The following is a 13,447-nucleotide window of genomic DNA, read 5'->3' as shown; positions in this document are numbered from 1 at the left end:
AGCTCAATGCCAAAGCTGTTACTGTCCTATTGAGTAGTTTGACTCAATCAGAATTTATGAAGATCATGCATTTCAAATCAGCTAAGGAAATATGGGACAAAATCGTCACAAGCTACGAAGGAGATGATCAGGTAAAAAGAGCAAAGCTTCAAACTCTCAGAATCCGGTATGAAACTCTTAAGATGTGTAATAATGAAAGCATAGCTAATTATTTCCTGCGTATGGATGAGATTGTGAATTGTATGAGGGATCTGGGTGAAGAATTTGAGGAAGTTGTCTTAGTTGAAAAAGTTTTGAGATCTTTGTCTTCTAAATTTGATTCTAAAGTATCTGCCATAGAAGAAAAGGAGAATGTGCAGAAAATCACCATGTCACAACTTCATGGGATCTTAACTGCTTTTGAAATGCGACAAGAGGTACCACCAGAGGCCGCATTCGAAGTGTCATAGGAAGAAGATGAGGTAAATTTTGTCAAGAATCTTGAACGGGGAACTGGACGGTTCAAAGGTAAGCTACCTTTCAAATGTTTTCTATGTGGTAGAGTTGGTCACTATGCTGCTAGATGTCCTCATAACAAAGGAAAGATATCTGAAGAAGATGGTAGAAGCTATTATACCCATATTAAAAGTTCATTCAATGATAGTGAAGATATTAGAAGTCTCATGGCACATAAGAAGAAGAATGCTTCATCCAATAATAGCGAAGATATTAAAAGTCTCATGGCACATGAAGAGAAGAATGCAGAAACTGAAGAAGTTGCCAAATTAAAAGAACAATTGGAGACAGAAATCAGGGTAAGGGAGCAATTGCAAGATATAGTAAAGGATCAGAGTACAATTATTCAGAAACTTGAATCAAAGATCCTCTCTCTAAAAGAAGATCTTAAAAAATCAAGAGAACAGAACAGAGAAGATCTTGAAGATCAAGAACATGAAGTGACCAAACTAAAGCGACAAGTGGAAGAAGGAAGAAAAGTTGAAGAAGACCTAAGGAATCAATATCTGAAAAAGGAAGAACAACATCAAGTTGAGGTAAATATCTTGAAAGGTAAAATAGAAGAAAAAGATAAGCTTTTACGATTTCAAGATAGTACTAAAGTCTTGGATGATATTCTTAATAGTCAAAGGTCTCCTGCTATCAAGACTGGTCTTAGTTTTCACGAATATGTTGAAGGTGAATCTAGTTCACAAGGTGAGGCAAGAAACTCTAATGAGAAATCAGAAATGCTCAACAAGGAACAACCAAGGAAAGAAATTCCTCAAGGAAGATCCTTTACTCCTAACTATGGACGTGATAGACGATTATTTCCTCCACTGAAAAATGTTGAATGTTATGTATGTCATAATCTTGGACATGTTGCAGCCAGATGTAGAAGTAGAATGGTTCAAGAAAGATCATCGCATCCCAGGTATTTCAGAGGATATTGTTTTGCCTGCAATGCATATGGACACAAAGCAATTGATTGTGATAGAAGGAACATGAAAAATGTAAGATGTTATACATGCAACAACTATTGGCATAAAGCAAGGGAATGCAGGAGCAGATTTCAAAACTCAAAACAAAAGGACCATACATCATCACAGTTGCAGGAATTGAAGAAGACAGAGACAGAAAGGTGTGGCATAATTCAGACAGCGGACATAACAGACACAGGGGAATCTGAAAGTGATGAAATTCAGTATTCCATCTTGCATACGCTGATATAATGAAGACAAGTCGCGTATATACGCGAGTTACAGGCTGCAAAGTCGCGTATATGAAGAAAGGGCAGCAGAGCAGACTCAGGTTCAGTCATGGTTGGCTCAGACTCAGGGGGAGCAGAACAGACTCAGGAAATGGTTCAGTCATGGTTGGCTCACAGGTTCAGGGGGAGCATATAATGCATTGTTGGCATTATGGAGGATGGTCAGAAGGAGATCTTGGAAATAGCTGCAATATGTCTCTATCTCTTTCATGGTGGATTATGGTTCTTTTTTGCATATCTGGTTCTTTTTCAGGGGGAGCATGATCTTAGGGGGAGTATACCCCTTTGCCCTTGATGTCAAAGGGGGAGAATGAAGCTGAAGTTTGTGAGGTTGCCATCAAGTCCAAAGGGGGAGATTGTTGGCATAATGTTTCTGGTATGGTTTTATGTTACAGATGTTGTACTTGATGGCAACTCCCGTGGCAAGGCTCTCATTTTATTGAAAATTAAGAAGGACGCAGGAAATCAGTTCATAAGGTGCGTAACCGCAGGTACACCATGCAGGGACCGCGTCCAGAGACGCAGACCAGCCGTTCAGGAGGTGCGTCCCCCCAGTGCACACATTTCAAGGCAGAGAAAAGCCACGTGGGGGTTTCTTGTGTTTTACTCTTGGTATCTAGCCGACGGTATTGGGTTATTATGGTGTCGGCTCGTGGTATTGTTCCATGATTTTAGGAGGAGCTTGCCTATATAAAGCAAAGGAGATCATTTGGCTTGAGCATGGTTTTGGTTGAATATCTTATGAGGGCTAGATCTGGTCTAGATCTAAAGAAGGCGAATCTACTGATGGACCGAGATCTCTTCGGCGCATGTTCAGATCTGTAGATCTGACTGTCTGGGTTACTTCTGAAGTCTTGAAATCATCTATGCCCGGAGGGACGCAGGTGAGGTAAGGGTTCAGGTGCGCCGGGACGCAGGCGCAGAAGGGTTCAGGTGCGCCGGGACGCAGGCACAGAAGGGTTCAGGTGCGCCGGGACGCAGGCGCAGAAGGGTTCAGGTGCGCCGGGACGCAGGCGCAAAAGGGTTCAGGTGCGCCAGGACGCAGGTGCAGAAGGGTTCAGGTGCGCCGAGACGCAGGCAGTTCAATAGACTCAGAGCGAGGGACGCAGGCTAGCAGTTGAGCAGAGTGCGTCCGGGACGCAGGCTAGCAGTTGAGCAGGGTGAGTCCGGGACGCAGGCTAGCAGTTGAGCAGGGTGAGTCCGGGACGCAGGCTAGCAGTTGAGCAGGGTGAGTCCGGGAAGCAGGCAAGCAGTGGAGCAGGGTGCTTCCTTCTCTTAAAATCTTTGTTTATCATTGTTGTGTTCTGGGTTTGGTCCTATTACTGTTGATCTGGTTACTACAGTTGATTGGGTGATTCTCTCATACTTGATGATCAATTGATGCTTATGGATCCAGTTTGAAAATTTATGAAAAGTGGTCCTTGTAAGAAAAGAAGTAGGGGGTTGTAACTCCCTTCCAGGAGAGACTGGAAAACGAGAGAGAGTTGTAGCTCTCTGCAGGTTGTAGCCTGCGTACTGGTAAAGGACTGCACCAGTACAAAACCATTGTAAAAGAAGTTTCTAATTTGAAAGAAGATAGAGACATATTGCAGCAGGTGGTTTTCACCCACATTGGGTTTCCACCTTACATCTTGTGTTCTTTGGTGTGACTATCTGTTTTCTTTGTTCATGCACATTATTTTATGGTACTGACATGCAAAAATAATTCAAAGATCAAATAAGGAAGGTTCATTAAAAGAATTAGATAATACTGATTCACCCCCCCCCTCTCTGTATTATTTCCAACAGGTAATTCCAGCCAATGCATTACAAGATATGGTCAGATTCATTTCTTCTTTCTCTAGGGTTTGTTCCTAGTGTATATCCTCTTCTTTTGACATTTCTTGTTCCTTTTCTTCCTCCTCTTCACAATCTATGTAAAATAGTTTATTCTCAGCACACTTATGACCTTTAGTGTATTTGCTATCACAACTGTAACAAAGCCCTTTTGCTCTTTTTTCTTCCAACTGTCGTGGTGTCAACCTTGTAGGTTGTGGATGGCGAGGGACAACAACACTTCCCTCTTTATGATTGTGAGTTGTAGGATTCCTTGTTGCCATAATTTTGCTTTCCATTTTTCTTTCTTCGTGGCATCAATTAATGATAATAATGCTTCACTATGCCCTTTGAATTCCTTCAAACTATTTTTTAAACCAAACTTATGCAAAAATTTAAAAAGCTACACACCTTTTTTCACTTTGTAGGAGCTCGATATTGGATCTGCTGTATCTCTGTAATTTCGGATCTCCAAGTTCTAAAATTTCTTCTTGCGGTAACCCTCTAAGTCCTCTTTCTAACCTCGCAATTATGATCAAGATTGGATTCTCCAATGAAAAGTTATGCCAAATCTCCCACGATGACTAGATTATAGACTATTTCAATAGGGCGAGCTTGTACGAAGCTCTGCGTGTCATTGTTTTGACCTTAGGACCTGAAACCGATACACAGAAAACTATAGACCGTCCTATTTCTGTAACTTTTTATGAAATTTCAATATGATGCTCAAAAAAATAGTTATGATGATATTCCCTAGGTCACTTGTTTGAGATATAATTCGGGATATTGTAAAAACCCTAAATGTCTTAGACTGTATTTCCCAAAATATAGATCAATGGGGCTTGGAATTCGAGCAAGAGCTTCACCAAGATTTCGGCTCAAATGGGTTTTAATTTTCGAATCTAGACCTTCATAGAAAACAAATTATACGAAAATTCCACGATGACATGTTTGAGATGAAATTCCGGAGCTTGTAAAAAACCTAACATCCTCAGATCATATCTCCTAAAATATAGCGTAACAAGATCTGAAATTTGGACCCGAGGTTTAGTGAGATTTTGGCTCAAATGGGTTTTTCTTGTAGCTTCTGAAATGTCGCAGAAAAAAGTTATAGCGACAATTCCACGATGACCTATTTGGAGCAGCGAAACCGTAGAATCCAAAGCTCTGATACCAAATGTTATGAAACCAACTCACAAAAAGATAGAAAAGATAGATCAGCGACTTAGAAATCCGCCTCTTCGAGGGGACAACCTCCTTTACATTACACAAATGAATAATTCTTGGATGATACAAATGACAAAACCTCCTTTCTATATATAGGAGTCTAAGGGGTCACAATATAACCCAAGCCAACCTAACAATAATAATATAAGGACACAAAAATAACAATAGTGGGCTTCTATGGGGCACAATAATAACAATATGGGGACAATAGGGGCACAACAATAACAATAAGGGATACAATGACAATAATAATGGGGGAATCACTAGTATTGTAGGGACCTAACAATAGTGAAGGTACATTGGTCTTGTGGTTTTTCTCTCATTGTCACTTTGAACTTGAATTAATAATAGGGTTTTATATTGTCACTTTGAACTCGAATTAATTATAGGGTTTTATCATAAGTAGTGAAGGTTACAACGAGGTCCACTGGTCATGTATAACTTCATATCAAATTTGATTATACATGGACTTAATGAATTTATCTACTCTATCCAAAGTACTATGTTTCTTTCAATTCAGTGCAATGAGTGGCCCATCTGTAAATGGCTAGATTTTCCCAATCTAATCTACTTAATCCTCAGAAGCATTTCATCCTACCAAGGTTTGTGGCCTTTTATGAAACTTTGGCCATATATTTTAGAGACTCGATTGTATGATAGATCATTACTCTTTCATTATAGAGTTGTGCGTGATTGATACCAAATCTCTCTAAATTTAAATCTCATAGAGAATTAATCAATGGAAAATGTTGTATACCTCAGTTCATAAAAATTACAATTCATAAAAATGGTCATTTTGGAAATTTTCATTGTTAAAAGGATTTACGAAAAATTACAGTGAGTGAGGAAACATGAATCAGTGTTATCTTCAATTTGAAATTTTGAATCAATATTATCTTCCATTTTTAAGATATTTTTAAAAACATTATTCATGTAGATGTTGAATGGTTTTTTGGAAATTGATTTTAGTAAATAAATTTTTAATAATAAGTTATTTCTTTAAATATTCTTTTGATAATTGGTGAACAATATTATTTTCATTTTTCTATCGATAAACAAATAAGATCATTAAATTTTCCCTTTAAATATAGAGATAATAAGGAATTTGATGAAGAATTGAAGAGTAATGAGATGGTTACAGATTCAATGTTAGAAATTTCCAAATGTTGGTTTTAATATTATTCAACCAGCATAGATCTATTTTAAACACAAATCTAAAATGAGAAAAAACTTATTTCTTCATCGGGTGCAAACTTATTTGAGAGCGCAAAAAAACAATGTGTAGTTTTCCATTATTTAAATTGTATTTTTTTATGCTATAGAAATTATATTTTCCTATTACTATATTTTTAAGTATTTTCCAATATTAATTCATATTAAAATATTTTATTCTTAAGCTACATTGGATATTTTAAATCATATACAACATTGAAATATTTTCTTTTAACATTTTTTATAGAGATATATATGAATTTTCAAATACCATGGGTTGTCAAAACCTAAAACCAAACAATCGCCAATGGTAAAACTTCATATATATCTATATATATACAAATGTTAAAAGAAAAAAAAAATTAATTTTGTATATAATAAATATCCAATGCTCTTGGATATTTTATTATATACAACATTAAAATATTTTCTTTTAACATTTTTTATATAAATATATATCAATTTTCAAATACCATGGGAAAATACCATGGGTTGACAAAACCTAAACCCAAACAATCGCCAATGGTAAAACTTCATATATATCTATATATAAAAAAATGTTAAAAGAAAATATTTTAATTTTGTATATAATAAATATCCAATGTTGTTATGAATTAATAAGAAAAAAAACCATTTTAATGTGTGTTGATCTATGTTGGTTATAGCTTAAGAATATTTTATTTGTATTTTAAGAGGGACATATGTCAACTCCAAATGAACATGAGCATACTTATACATCATCTTCACACTGGCTGTAGAATGAGCCTTCACACGAGCTGTAGAATGAGCCCCTCAATAATTTATTTTTATTTTAAGAGGGACACGTGTGAACTCCAAATTGAGCACGAACATACTTACACATCGGCTTTACATTGGGTTGTAGAATGAGCCCCTAAATATTTTATTTGTATTTTAAGAGGGATGCGTGTCAACTCCAAATTGAGCACGAACATACTTACACATCGCCTTCACATTGGGCTATAGAATGAGCCTTAATGAGCCTTCACACGAGCTGTTCATAATTTCGACTAAAGAAATTTCCAAAGAGGAAATTATATTAAATAAATATTGTAGTTTTAATTTATATAATTTTAGGTGATCATAATCACTATGTCAAAATTGGATATTTAATTCAACCATCTCCATAAATATCTACATGATAACTTTATGAATCTTTCCATAGATCTTTATCCCTAACATTTTCCATTTTTCCATTTTTCCTCTTTTTTATTTTTTACAAAATTATATTAAATAATTATTGTGTGCACTCTTATTTTATAATTGGTCCCTTTATGTAACTTTAGGTGACATAACAAGCATGTCATAATTGGATAATTAATTAAGCTATCTCCACCATATCTTCATAACTCTCTCAAGAAATCTTTATCCCTAACTTCTCTCATTTTTCTTCATCTCTAATTCTTACATAGAATTATAGAATTACTTTACATCATTACAAATTTACCATATTAATTTATTATACATCACAGTAGGAGTTTATCTTTCATACACCCCCTTAACATGTGCTTGTGAACATGTTTCTCTTTATTTTCCAGTCCCATTTTTATCCTCATATTCTATGCTCTTTGTGTTCAATGCCTTTTGGCTTATATGTAACCATATCTTGGGTTTTCTCTCGTTTACCTTCAACCATTACACCTATGGGTTTTTATGGATGACCCTCAACCATCACACCTCCATGTTTATGTGGCTTACCCTCAATTGTCACATCTCTAGGCTTTGTTGAGTCTCACCCATTACATCCCAAATGTTTTAGATCATCACATATTTAACCATTACAATCTTTAGGTGGTTTCATTTATCCCAAACATCACACCAATAGGTTTTCGATGACCATGAACCATAAACATCAATGGGTTTAGAGGAGGCTCACCCATTACATCCCAAATGTTTTACATCATCACACATTTAACCATTACAATCTTTAGGTGGTTTCAATTTATCCCAAACATTGCACCAATAGGTTTTCGATGACCATGAACCATAAACATCAATGGGTTTAGAGTACCACGAACAATCCTTTGTCATGACAAGTGGTTTTGGCTTACCACAATTCTTGCACTACAAAATATTTTTACATCACCACAAACTTTTAAATGGGGGATACTTGCCTTTTAGGTTTACATCAATATCATTTGACTTAGCTACATAAAATTCCAAAATATGAGGTTAATCTAGCCTTTCATACAAACACTCAATTAAGACCATTTCTTTTCCATGTGAAAAGGATTGTTAAATTGTTGAAGGATGTGTTTCATGGATTCATCACATTTGCATCTCAAATTGAACACATGATATTATTATTCTTACCTTGTTTTGTGTCCTTCCTTTTGTCTATTTCTTCATCTTCCTTTTTCTTCTTCTTTCACTTCTATCATCTTTCTATTTCACTACTATGTTCTATTTGCTTTCTTTTATTAAGTCCAGAGGTCCACATTTCATCTTCCTTTTTCTTTCATATTATTTGTTCATGTTGTGTATGCTTCCTTTGTCATCTCTTTCTTTATAAACTCTGCTTCTTCTCATCTTCATATTTTATCCTTTGAATCTTCCATTGTCCTTACATAAATCATCTCTGGTAAGAGGGAAGTCTCCATCCAACAAGACATCCATGACACCAATTAGAAAACTTACTCAACGTAGTAATGCCATGATTTTAAATATCTTAAACATTAATTGGTTTTCTAATTTTACCTTCACTTCTTTTTTTGGTGCATGAATTTGTTTTTGGTATTACCTCAAAAAATCAAGACACAACTACCATATAGCCATTGTTTTTATTGAGTGTTCACGTAGGTGGTCTCAATTTGCCACAAGGAAAACCAAATATATTGATCGCCTATGGATGGGAAAGTCTAACCAAAATAAAAACAACTATTGTAAATAAACAAGCCTATCAACTATTGGACTGCAAATATAAGTGCTACTCTAACACATAATAGAAATTCAGGGGTTTGAGGAAAATCACTAGAGTAGGATCCTTGGCGCTAGTCCCTGGAGGCACTGGAGGCTTTACATCACACTGGAGATGGCTCTCAAAATGGGCTATCGTAGCATCTAGGCTCTCCAGGCACAAACTTTGGTATCGTTGGGCACACATTGTATCATTCAAAGTAGAGATAATATCATTCCACTCCTCATGTTTCTCATCAACATTGGCACAAAATCAAAGTAATCCCAAACCTCCCCTTCATTTCCAAGCAACTCAACAAAAACCATATAGACATCCTTGAAATTACTATAACCAAAATCCTTCAAAAAACAACTTCCAAGACCTTCATGTGAAGGGTGCATACCCAAATTGACATGGCTTTTGTTGCATTGGTCCTTTTGTCGAGAAGAGAAGCATTGGACATGGGCAAGCCGATGAGATTTATAATCATCATTTCGAAAGTCAAGAGTGGCTCCAACCTCCCCTGGGCAATCTCTACCTGGTCAATTTTTTTTCTAGCTCTTTGAAGTTGTCCTCTGAGTTGTATTGACCCGAGTAGTGAATGCAAAGGTTTGAAAAAAGAAAAAGATCATATTTTCTTCACAATTTTCCTGGTTTTCGCTGATCTTCTATTCCCTCAGTGTGTCTTTCCACCTTTAAAAACAATTGCTAGTATATAGATTCTTTAGATCGATAATTAAATTCTTTTATTTACAAAATCTAGATATTAATGTGACGTTAATAGAAGAATAGTGATCTCAAAATACACAACAAAAAAAGTTGCATAATCAAATTCATTGATCAATATGATTCGATAAATATTTTTTTAAAAATGGGGGGCGATCCCTAGAAGAAGCGTGGATCATATAAGTCCCATCAATTACATCATGTTACATATGATTCTGTCACATGATGTCAACAATTTATGTCGCAGCAACGATTGGAACCCGAGTGGTAAAGTTATTATTAAACCCTCCAACCACCTGGAATAACATCCATTGACTATATAATTCGATAAATATGTGAGAATTAAAAATTATAAAAAATCATGAATAGAAAATTAACTTAAATACGGAATGCATCTACAGTCTTTCAACGCAATCATAGAGAGATTTAGAGTTTGCATGATATGCTCTTTTCATATGGTTAGGTTGGGTTCATGAGCATGTGACTATGTCAACCTTACCCATTACTTACCAAAACATATAAATTTTGTTTTTTTAAGTAGGAATTAATACATGGTTACACTTTCAGATTACACCTTTTTCTAACTTTAGAAATCGTACAACTTTAAAGATTCAATTACCAATGCATTAATATTACTGTTCAGCATCTTATTTTAAAGTTATTATTGTTTTCAATAATAACTTTAATGACTAATATTTACACCCCTCCCTCCATGGATGTACACCTGACTTTATTAAACTCAACTCTTTATCTCACTGTACGCGTATCTAGAAATATCTCATGATCTTGGACACCTGGAGTTCACCAGATCGTGTGATGTGGGGTTGGTTGAGGTAATTAATTCTCCATCGGGTTTTAAAGACGAGATTCATTTCATCATTTTTCTAAAGGTTTCGTTCACTGCATATTGTCTCGTTTATAGGTACACCGAGATGTTGACTGTTGTAAGTTTGGTCTTTTGGTCTCCATGGCATAACCCGAGGGTTTCGTTCACTGGTTTCGTTTAAAGGTACACCGAGTATGTTGACTGTTGTATATTTTGAAGAGATTAGGCTTCCTGCTTTTTCCCTTGATTGACGGTTATATCTATATAGAAGCCCTAATTTGTTGCACTGTCAATGCAGGTGGTTCTTACAGGTTTCGGCCTTGCATCCACAGGTGAAGGAAAGGCTATGGTCAGCTTCCTTCCTCAGGTAATTGTTGGAAACCGTTTTCTCTGGAAACAGTATCGAATCCTTTGCAAGAGAAAGGAAACTGATAAATGCTTATGGAATTTAATTACAGAGTCTTGTTTCACTCACTCAGGCGTGCATTGTGACCCCAACACCACTCTACAGGTACTATATTGTTACAGGCCTGTTTTTCTTTGCTTCCTTAACAGTCTCCGCTGGAATTTCTCTAACTCGACTCTTAAATCTGATCGCAGGTTAAGTATCGCCCAGCAACTCCTTTTCTCAACAGTTCGGAACCCTGCAGTGGCATCCACTTATGATTTTTCTCTTCCGTGCTCCAGGTTGGTTACTCTAGTCACTGAGGGTTTTGCTTTATGCAAGGTCACCTTTTGAACTTCCGGAGATGATTAAATAGAGTTAATCTATGGCTGGTCTTGCCGACATTTCAATTGATAATGTTGTTCTGCGTCTAGCTTAGGGTTACAAGACAGTAATTGTATGAACTGAGAACCGAATAGGTGATTCGGCTGCCATATTACTCTCATTACTGGAATGAGCAATCCTGTTGCAATGTCTGTTAAACAATACGAATTAATCTATGTTTCCCCTTCTCTATATGGTAATTTTTTCTGGGTTTAACCCCAATTCGTTCTTACGGGTTTCCCTTTGGAGATGTTTGAACGATATTTGTAATGGCTATGCGGTAAAAATTCTGCTGGCTTCGGCCATATATAAATTCTGCTGGCTTCGGCCATATATAAATTCTGCTGGCTTCGGCCATATATGTTGTAAAAATCTGCTGGCTTCGGCCATATGATGATTTCTCTCTGAAAAAAATATGAAAGCGGATTCTTGAAATGTTGAGGGTTCAATCCACATATGTTATAACATTTGAATGTAAAAAGTTTCCTTAGTTATCAACCACTGTCGTGAATTTACATAAAGCACCATTGATATTCATGGAATTTAGTGGGCAAGTTTACCTGTGCGTCTGTAACATTTCTGAATTGGTTTCTGAGAATTTCTTGGCTGTACCAAACGGTGTTTTCGTTCCACATTTGTTTGTTTGTATCCAGAATCGAGTTTCGAAGAGGACCGGACCCGGCTTCTATTACCCCTCAGTTGCCAGGTCTCAACCTCTTCGATCCTCTCTTGTACAAATAATCCATAACATTGATCTAATTTCTATTTAATTTCTGCAATAGATTATTTAAGCATGCTGCTGGTAAATAGTTCTATTTTTTTCTTTTAAATGGCTTGCCACTGTTTTATTTTAGTTAACATATTCTTAAAAGATTATCTGGTACTCTATCTTGCCAGCCTTGTTCTGGATCTGATGTCATAGATTTTACAATCTTTATGTTTATCCCTGTTGGGTAATCTTTTCCACCATTCCTCGGGGATAATTTTAAAACAAGCTTAATAGGAATAATTTGATAACAGGCAAGAGCAGTCACCCAAACTTGTTCACCCAGAACTTTACAGGTTCTTTCACGCGTAATGTTTTCCCTTAGCCTAACTCAACAACCCAGTCTAATTGTTATCTGCTGAGGTAACTGTTTCCTTACTACGGTAATTAAATGGAAGATATTTTTCCATTTGTTTCTAGGGGTTCTCATTCTGGGCCTTAGCAGATGACCCACACTGCACTGCAGCAACTTAATTATTGTTCAAGATTATTACCTTCCATCATCCACATTATTAATTCTAGGATTAATAGAAATTTTCCATCTATAATCATTATGCTTATCTCAAAAACAATTCACAGAAGGAAGTAGGATTCCAGGATTAACTCATTACTTTATTAAAACAAAAGTGAACACAAGAAACATAAGCAGCTACTACTTAATTGTTCACTCGATTCTCCAGAATTACTGTAAGACTGAATCTGATCCTCCCTACCTACCGTGAGAAGGGCAATTACGTCCTCTTCCCCCGAGCTTCCACTCCAGAGCAGTATGTACAGCTTGTCAGACTCAAGTATCCGGAGTCTCCGCTAGCACATGTCTAGCTCAGGAATTACTCCTTGGCAGCGTCCTCCCAGTTCCACAGACCTTTCTTTCTGTCCCCTTGGACTTTTCAGAAAGCAGAACCCTTCTTTCCCTTGAGATCCCTCTTTTATCAGGAATGAATTATACAATTCCCAAAATTATAGAATTGAGATCCCTAGATTATAGAATTCCCAAAAATCTATTATCGAGTAATCATAATTAAACAACAATTGTTCAAAACCAAAATTCTACTGGCTACCACGAGCCCCCAATTACTTTGGTATTTAGTAATTTAATAATGTAATGTGAGTAAATTAGTTTCAACCAAGGGTGTTACAGACAATGGCACGAGACCAGATTAAGGTAAAGTTGTCCCTGACTGTTTCTGTGGTTGCACCGCTCATCCCTACTGTGAGACATCTGATGTTCCTCTCCAATCTCGACATTAGTTGGATTACAACGTTGGGTGTCCTTTTTTTCTATAAAACCAGAGGTCTGGAGGAGTTTTCTACAACAGTGGAGACTCTAAAAGGGAGCCTGTCTTCAGTTCTGGTGGACTTCTATCCCTTTACAGGCAGCTTGGACATGTACGGAGGAGATTCGAATCGGCTCGAAGTTGACTCTAATGATCATGGTGTCGAATTCG

At 36.5% G+C, this 13,447-nt stretch overlaps 1 protein-coding gene and 1 long non-coding RNA gene across 2 annotated transcripts in view; both read left to right on the top strand.

Annotated features, from left to right (window-relative positions):
- Window positions 1–11,727, top strand: part of LOC149263557 (uncharacterized) — a 174,923-nt gene extending 163,196 nt beyond the window's left edge. Inside the window, exons 2-3 of the mRNA XM_089389009.1 lie at window positions 10,763–10,975; window positions 11,152–11,727. Coding sequence (XP_089245135.1) covers window positions 10,763–10,975; window positions 11,152–11,172 — 234 coding nt within the window. The 3' untranslated portion in view covers window positions 11,173–11,727. The remainder of the gene's footprint in view (window positions 1–10,762; window positions 10,976–11,151) is intronic.
- On the top strand, window positions 10,384–10,619 carry LOC149263558 (uncharacterized). The gene is made up of 2 exons (XR_016249693.1): window positions 10,384–10,471; window positions 10,561–10,619. It is a non-coding gene; the product is annotated as an uncharacterized LOC149263558 (long non-coding RNA).
- Window positions 11,728–13,447: the final 1,720 nt, after the last annotated feature.

The sequence above is a fragment of the Pinus tabuliformis genome, chromosome 6, assembly GCF_031772625.1.
Source record: "Pinus tabuliformis cultivar Carrire ecotype Pingquan chromosome 6, CPIR1, whole genome shotgun sequence".
Classification (NCBI taxonomy): Eukaryota; Viridiplantae; Streptophyta; class Pinopsida; order Pinales; family Pinaceae; genus Pinus; species Pinus tabuliformis.
Note: the sequence above shows the minus strand (reverse complement) of the source record. Positions and strands in the feature narration are given on the sequence as shown.